The following is a 9223-nucleotide window of genomic DNA, read 5'->3' on the forward strand; positions in this document are numbered from 1 at the left end:
CGCAAGAAATTACATTTTGTTTTATATAAACCCGCCGTAATTGCTATCTTCAGTAGATAGTAAAAATAATGATCATTAAAAAAATCATTAAACTTAAAGGAAAAAAATAGAGGTATTAATTATTTTCTTTGTAAGCCCTAAATGCTATCTACAGAAGATAGCAAGCAGAGCGAAAATCATGCAAAATAATAATGTTCCAAAAAACATTGCCTATAACACGCGTTCTAGATGATTCAGTACGCAAAATCTGAAGATTCAGTACGCAAAATTCCGGGGAAAACGGCTATAATTGGCCGCGCGCTTAGAAAAAAATAGCCAATAGGCCGAATGCAAAGCTATAAATAAATGTTAAAATGAAGAAGCTGGCCAAAATTTAAAATGACCCTTATATAGCAGAGATTATCAGGAACATGAAGTAATAAAAAGAAAGAAAACAAAAACAAACAAAAAAAACACACACCAAAAAACAAAAACAAAAAAACAATGATGATTCTATTCCTATCCCACAAAATGATGATTCAGTACGCAAGAAATTACCCTTTGTCTTGTATAAACCCGCCGTAATTGCTATCTTCAGTAGATTGTCAAAATAATAATCATTAAAAAATCATTAAACATTTTAAGCCGTGCATTAAAAAAAAAACGTAATTCGCCCTAATGCCGAGCTATTAAAAAATTTCAACAAAAAACCCAGAGAAACATGTAGTTGGGAAACGTGATGAGTAACAGCGGGACTGATGTACTAGAAAAAAATAAAACTACAGAGAAAAATCCTGGGAGTGTCCATCACAGGTCAGTTTTAACATTTGATAACAACTCAGAATCTGAATCTATAAAATTGGTGTATGTGTACTTTATGGATCTGCACCTCGTCATTCAAAAAAATTTGCGCAACAAATAAGGTATCAATCTGCACAAAATACAGGACTTTGCTTTGCTATTTCAATTTGGAAATTGAATGCGATGGTTTTGAGCTGGGAACTAGCTGTCTTTACAAAATGAATATGTGGGGCCTAAAACCTTTTTAAAGACCTGTCTATCAGAAAAATACAGCCAGGGTGATAAGTGGAGTTCTGACAATAAAATATATCTTTGGGCGACTTAGGTCTACAAACGACTTAGATCTTTTAGCGACTGATTGAAAAAAAAAATGGGAGCCGAGCGCCTTCAGGTGACAGTCGACTCAATAAAGAGGATCTTTTTATAACACTCTGCTAATAAGATAAATGCAATACTACATTGGGTCAGATCTGAGATTCGAACCAGGGCACTCACAGTCTGATACCAATGGCATAGATCTTATGAATTTGTTAATATAAAACCATATTATGTTCGCACTCTGTTTTAGACACAAATTGCTTTTAAAGTCATAATGTACGATAATATGATTTTTTTTTTCAATTTCAAACCTGATTTTAGGCATACCGTATTTGTAATGTTTACATAATGTAAAAACTCTGTGTTTTTAGGTCAACAGAGCAAAGTTCAACTTAAAGTCATAACTTTACCTTGATATTTCAGCTCAAAAATGGACAGAAATCTTTACCGACATTTATTACTGGTATTATATCAGCATAGAATAACAAATTTAAAATCTGAAGGAAATTGTACATTACAGCTTTATACTCAAGATTCAAACATAAATAGCACTGGAATACTATATATTCAACATAACAACTATTATATCTTCATCTTTATTTTGTTTCTTCCTTTATAAATGGACGGAATACATGAATATGAGCTCCTTGCAAGAATTGCTTTCAACATCATTCTGAATCTGTTGCCAATTCCTGTCAAAAGTTCATTGGCAGAAAGGATGACCAATAACTGTGTTTTATCCCGATTTTCGTAAATGTGGCACGTTGATGAAAAACAAACTAACATTTAGATATTTCTATTTAGTAATACACTAATGACTTGATAGATACAAAAATCAAATACTACATTTCTTTAAAAATTAAAAAACAGTGAATGAACACAAGTCATGTCAATCAACAGTAGAGTACAAGTGATCTAGTTCTGAGCTTTCAAAGTTTCTATCAACATGTATTAAACTAAATGTCATAAGTGAAATAGAGAAATTACTTATTTTGACCTTGTTCCACATTTTTGCATAAATAAATACTAGTAATATCAAATTATATTTGCTGCCATTCAACTTATTGAGTTTTGTGGGTTTGATAATCACTCAAATATGTCGGAAGCATATTTAGTAGCACCAAAATAAAACTAATATTGAGACCTGCTCCCACAAAATGAGAGGAAAGATGCAAATATTTATTTTCTAGTTATCATAAGCTTTAAAATAATGCACAGCTACAGCTTGTTAGGATTGCTCCCTCCCTTGGTGTTCAGAAGAATTCTTTTGTTTTCTGGCAACATCTCCTTTTCTTCCCTGGCGACTTTCCTCTCATTTTGTGAGAACTGCAGATCACTCACATCTAAAGGTGGTACGGGTATGTGCGGCGGTCAAGGGTCCCTTTTTCAGGCTCTCTGGCAGTTCCTTAAGACCCACATTTGCATCATGTTCCTGTTCAATGAGCCTCAAACTCTTGTAGCTCTTTAGTTTGAATTTGGAAAAAATTTGAATTTGTTAGCTCCAAAGTCTCTAATTTGGCCCAATTTTAGTTCACAGACCCCACAAAAATGTTGAAATTTCAGTTCATCGAGCCCCTATTTGGCCTAAAAATCAGTTCTTAGTTCCCAAAGTTCAACGCTCCATACCGCACATTCCAAAATTTAAGTTGAGTGCCCCCCCCCCCACCGGACATTGTCAGTACAAGTTGAGAAAGAGTTCACTAAGCAAGGGTCTACATAACCCATTGCCTTGGCCTTGTTGAAATAACATTTCATTCAATTAGGTCATTTTATAATTTTGCAAATTCCACCCCTACAAATAATTCACACAGACACACCCAACACTCAGTGGATACAAGACAAGTATGATACTGTCCACATGCTTGACCATATTAGGCTATTCCAGTTGTAATCCACATACCCTCTATGGAAGATAAGATCTAAATCTTCCACACAGGGGGTGTAGATTTCAAATGGAGTCACTCATCCAGGTAATCCCATTGCAATTCACACTTCCTGTGTTGGAGATTAAGGTCATGTCTTCCATAGGGGGTTTATGGATTTCAACTCGAATAGCCCATGGTATTACACACCCCCTTTTCTGACAGATGTCACCCTACCAGCAAATAATACCCCCAGCAAGAGAACTTCATATCAAATTTATTTTTGAGGCATAATTTTCCTACACACACACCCCCCCCCCCCCCGCACTACTAATATGTAAGTGGACCTGAAAAATGACAAAATTTTTACATGTCCAAATGTCCTCTGTGTGTTATCATGTCATGTGCTCAAAAAGTGGGTAATACAGAACAAGTGTTAAAATGCTGCAAGGATGTAAGCTTTAGAGTGGGTAGTATGGTATACGACCTTGTTGTTCGCCGTTTAACAAGGTATCTGTAGCAAGGACGCATGTTTAGGTCCTTGTTAAGCAAGAGATCCTTGGTGTGTCTGTGTGTAGTTATGTTGGGTTCTTCGGAAGTAATGCTGGGCATACATTCTCACCTGGTCAGACTGATCTTTAAAACAGTATTTCAACAATAACATATAATTATAAAACCATCTCAATTAGTACAAGTAGCAAAAAGACAACAATATTTCACTTTCTTTTCTCTACTACACACCTGCACAGTCATCCTTACATAACATTTCCCATTCCATTTTGAGCTTATTATAATACAACGTATCATCAACTATATGTCCATACCGTAAACGTTCGCCTAATGGCGCACCGTGGCTCCTTTGCCTTGGGGTAAATTTCATGTACAAATAGAGAGCTCCTTCTTCAAAAATCCCAACAAGAATTAAGGGTATGTGCCCTTATTTGCTGGTAGGATTTTTACGGGAGGGCTCTTTTAGTTTGTGCCTAAAATTGCAGTTAGGTCAAAGCAGCCCATAGCGCCATTAGGCGAACGTTTACGGTATTTCGTTTGTTTAATATATGCATAAAAATAAAGTTCTGAGTCACTAAAGAGGACACTGATGTATCACATAAATGGAAGCGGTTCTCCTTGGTATGGTTTGGCTTGGTCAACACTTTCCTCTATTGGTTTACTAAATGATGAGTTCTTCTTAAAAGGTGTGTCTAATGTCTTCATTTGTGTTACTCCCTGTGTAATGAATAAACACATAAATATATGATTGAAATTTTACTAAATCTTAACTAGTAGAGGGTGAGGTGGTGGGGTTTTGATTGATTTCCAAAAAGGGTAACAAAATTATTGTACATCTTGATTAGAAGTAAGTATCTTATAGCCCATTCCTAAAATTGGCACCATCGATATCACATACTATAAAACAACAAAAAGTGAGTTCACTTCAAGAAGGGTATCACATAAAAATAACCACATGATACCCTTCTTGATACCTCGCTTTTGCTATACCCTACTATACATGACATCGATGTTCACCCAATCAACAGCACAAAGGTTCTCCCAAAACATGGCTAAACAAGGTGTACCAAAATCCAAATTCCTTTCTGCAAAACTTTGAGTCCCACAAAAATGGGGATTTCTTGGTCATAGTTCAGGAGCTAAATTATATATGAAACATATTTTGGGCCCCTCCTTCCCTTCAATATTATTTTACCTTTTTACAATTACAATGATGTTATATTTTGCTTTTTTTTCTGTAATAATCATATTCTGCAGTTTTCTTTCTTTCTGGATTTGAAATTACTTACATGTATCTTTTGCTTGTGTTCACTCCAGAATGTAACAGGTTGTTCTGTTTCAACATTATGTTCTCTTTCTGGTGCAGGAAGTTCATGTTTAAAGTCTTCTATTGTGAAATCTTTCTTAGTTACAGATACAAAATCTGGCTCAGGTGGTGGAGCATTCAATTCTTCATGGACAGCATTGCTAACTTGGGCATATAAAGCCCTCTCCATTAGTTCCTTTTTCCTACCTGGGTATAGAAATTCATAAAGAAAAAAAGTTAATAAAGTTGTAAAGTAAAAGCAAACTGCATCCAACGATTTGTTTCATAGAGGCTGCAATGTAGTTTAGGGGCTGTGCAATAATTATGAGCCCTGGGGGGAGGGTAAAATTGGGGGGGGGCAAGAAATTTTTGGCGAGCCAAAAGGGGGGGGAGCAAATTTTGGCAAGCTGAGAGGGGGGCAAGCGATTTTTGGCACACATTCATGGGCGCTTTTTAATCAAACGCTCTAAAAGGCTTAGGAAAACAGTACGAAACGCTTAAATATGCAAATTTTCCTGCTACAAGCCGCAAACAGGTATATAGACCATTTAAGGTTTGTACATCGGGATCCCAAAAATTTGGCATGCGCAGGGGGGGGGGCAAGAATTTTAGGCGGGCCGAGAGGGGGGGCAAGCGATTTTTGGCAGGCCGAGAGGGGGGCAAGCGATTTTTGGCGAGCCGATTGGAAATTTGACCCCCCCCGGGGGGGCTCATAATTATTGCACAGCCCCTTACATCATTCATAGAGGCTAGTTCATCATTCTTAACGCTGTGATTTTCACATGAAGTAATGGAAATATTGCTTCTTTTCAACCTTTATAAATCAATTGTGTTCTACATATACCATGGCAAAGCAGTGTTGCTTAGTTTTGGCATATATGCATACTCGGCAGTGGGGTTTGACTCCCACCCTTTTATTTTACCCCCACCCTTTTATTGAGGCACCCTTTATACTGAAAATTCCTGACCCCACGCTTTTTACTGAGGCACCTTTATACTGAAAATTCTTGACCCCCACCACTTTTTGCTTTTTCCGCTATTTGTAAACTGACAAAGTCGCACGCAATTTGGTTCGAAGTATCAAGTACGCCGAATTCTGCACCTATTTCACATGTGCGAGTCCGATGTTTTTCTCTCCAATAAGTTAATTGATACATTACGTGAACAATGCAAATTATATGTGAAAAACTACTACTGCACTGTAAAATAAGCATTTTAATGAATAACTGTACTTTTGTGGTGTTCAAATGTTGTTCTTGTCATGAAACTTGACGTACGCTGTGTTCAGCGACTATATCCTACTTCTTCCGTGCTGCTTCGCTCAATCAATTATGCATGTTAATGACGCCACTCATATACGATCAATGTAAAGAAAAATAACACGTCATGGAAAATCGGACATTTGCATATGACGTAGGTGTTTTGGCAGCGCTCCGGGGAGGATATTGTGTACATTGCACTGGATTCACGTAAACAAGCGCGAGCCTGCATCAAATGGAATTTTATCTTGCGACATAGTGTGCAAGTTTTGGTGATTTTTCTTGGAACTATGATTATTTTATCATTCAATAAAAATATACTGTAAGTTGGAAGAAGCCCCACGCTTTTTATTTTAATCCCACGCTTTATATCAGTCCACGCTTTTTACCCAAAAAGTTTAAACCCCCACGCTTTCACCAATTTTCAGAATTTCGAACCGGCACGCATTATAAAGCGTGGACTGCCGAGTGTGATATGGTTAAACTTGAGATGCTGTACAGATTCAGGTTGCAAATACTGGCATACCAACAGCCAAATCCAGTAGAGTAAGGCAAAAATATTAAATTGTTGGGTTGCCCTTCCAAGACAAAAGTTTGGAGGGTCGGTAGGTCAATCCTATTTTTGCATGTTCTCTTCCTCCATTTTGAAAAGGCTAGTATCGACAAATTCAAATTCTTGATCATTTTACATTAAAAGAATTGTGCACTTTTGAACAAAATTAAATGGAAATACTTCTCATTTTTAATCAAATATATGCATTTGATAAATGAAATGAGTGAATAACAAAATGTCCTTGATACTGTGCAAATTTAAGGTTTCTTCTAAAAAAGTGATTGACAAAAAAAAATGACCCAAGATTTCTGATTTTTTTGGGTTGGTCTCTGAGGGCAACCAAACATTTTTTTTTGGTAGTACAACTTACTTTGTATGTTCTACTAATATATAATCCACTCAGTTATGAAGAAAATTTGAGTAATTTTAAGCAAAGTGTAAAATTAAACTAAAGAATAAAAACAATAATGTACAGAGTCATATATTGGAATGTCAAGTCTAGTAATTACTATTACACTAATTTAAATCTACGTAGGAAGTACTTGAATTGATTAAATTGTGAATAATAATCTTACCCACTGTCCTAACACCAGGTTTTTCTGGAGTTTTGTGTGATTCTCTGTAAGTTGAAGTCTTTTCTTGATCTGCATTAACATCTGTTGATAATATTCCTGGGTGACCATCTTTAAATGGAAGAGCTTTAATTGTATACACCTCTTTCCCATCATCATCAACTGCAGTGTCCATTCCCTTTTCTTGGACTTGCCTCTGTAATTTGCAATGCAAAATAGAACTAATTAATTATAACCAACAAATGACACACAAATTATGTAACTCATAATTTAGTATATATTTCTTTTCATTCTGGGGAAAAAAGAGTTCAAGAAAAAGAAATGAAAACAAAGTAAAAGAGAATACATGAAAAAGACATGCCACTATTTTTGATTGACTACATGTTACACAGTTCTCAGCTGTAAAACCAATAAAATTATTTGCTGCTTACTCTCCACATTATTTATTTAATTCTGTTCTCGTAAATAGCTTTTTTAAATTTATATTTCCTGATCTTATTTTAGCTTTTTTTTCTCCTTACATTTCCTGATTAGTTTCTTTCTTTAGCCTATTTAATTCCCCTTTTCTTACTGTGACTAACTATAACCCACATACCCGTACCTTTTTGTCCTCATTTTCTTTTCTTTTTCATTTCTAATATCGCTTCATCATGTTGTTTGTTCTTTTTAACAAACACATCTTTTTCAGTGCTGTACGTTGCGACCATTTTAGTCGCATTGCCATTGGCGACTAGATTTTTTCTGATGCGACTAAACCGTCAATCCCTGGCGCCAATGTCGACCAACTGTTGAAGCTTTTAATCACCAGCAAATAGGATATCATAGGTCAAAAGTTTTGATTGTTTTTAAGTACGGTACCGCGAAATTGGCAAAATTCTACATGCACAGAGTCAAAGTTACAACATGCATCTGTGCATGTATGCAACTATGCATGTTGTATTTGCACTCTCCTTGAGTATTTTCCCGGCCCCAACTCAACACAAAAGTTGGCAACCATGAGAGTTACCAAATAGCGTGGAAAAGGGTAATTTTTAACCAGTAGCGAGGACAGCAAAATAGGGTGTATTTAATTTGCACTGTCCGCGAAATTTGACCGTGAAATCAGCAAAATAGGGGGTATTTAATTTGCACTCTCCACGAAATTTGGATAAATGGGTTACTATGGAAAATCCGGTATAATTTTATGTCAATATTTAGTGTCATTGAAAAGGGGAGTTTGAAAGTCTAGTATAAATTGAAAGGGATGTTTGAAATTCTAGTCATTGAAAACCACAAAAAAGGGGTTGATTTTGGCCAAATTTTGTCCTCGATTTTGCATGGAAAAGGGGGGGGGGTAAATTTGATGAAAAATCATTGCAAAGGGGGTCTTTGAAATATTTGGTAACTCTCATGGTTGCCAACTTTTGTTTTGAGTTGGGGGGGGGGGTAATTTATAATTTGCACTGTCCGCAAAATTTGGATAAAAGGGGTACTTGGGAAAATCCGTTAATTTTATGTCACTGAAAAGGGGTGTTTGAATTCTAGTCATTGAAAACAACAAAAATTGAAAAAAAGGCATGAAGATTGAAGGGGTTTTTTGGGCCACATTTTGACTTTTGTCCTCGATTTTGCATTGAAAATGGGGTAAATTTGATGAAAATTGAAATTGAAAAATCATTGCAAAGGGGTCTTGACTTTAAAAGATTTGGTAACTCTCATGGTTGCAAACTTTTGTATTGAGTTGGGGGCCGGGTTCTCTGACAAAAACTGTACTTGTAGTTGTAATGTAAACAATGAACACATGAACATCAACATGAACATGCACAGCACAGTACAGGGTGTGCATGTGAAAAAACCCTGAAATTTGACAACTCACCTCTTCTACCCAATTTTCGAGCAAGCATTTGCCACTAGAATTATAAATCGTCCTTGTCGCATTCATTTTGTATCTATACTAGATGCCTCTATTATTGAAATATTAAAACAGTGGTTGTAGTTCTAGTATTTTGTGGCTCTTTTTCAGCTGTAAACACAGATAAAATCGACGAGATCATGAGATTGATTACTGTTGCTAGGCTTGGGAA

General features: G+C 36.1%; 1 protein-coding gene across 1 annotated transcript; it reads right to left on the reverse strand.

Annotated features, from left to right (window-relative positions):
• Positions 1–4004: 4004 nt before the first annotated feature.
• LOC140158883 (sperm-associated antigen 8-like) lies at positions 4005–9184 on the reverse strand. Its single transcript, XM_072182144.1, has 4 exons — positions 9016–9184; positions 7164–7356; positions 4760–4983; positions 4005–4187 (listed from the first exon to the last, which is right to left on the reverse strand). The coding sequence occupies exons 1-4, from the start codon at positions 9079–9081 to the stop codon at positions 4065–4067; spliced, it is 606 nt and encodes a 201-aa protein (XP_072038245.1). The 5' UTR covers positions 9082–9184; the 3' UTR covers positions 4005–4064.
• Positions 9185–9223: the final 39 nt, after the last annotated feature.

This window comes from Amphiura filiformis, chromosome 8, assembly GCF_039555335.1.
Source record: "Amphiura filiformis chromosome 8, Afil_fr2py, whole genome shotgun sequence".
NCBI lineage: Eukaryota > Metazoa > Echinodermata > Ophiuroidea > Amphilepidida > Amphiuridae > Amphiura > Amphiura filiformis.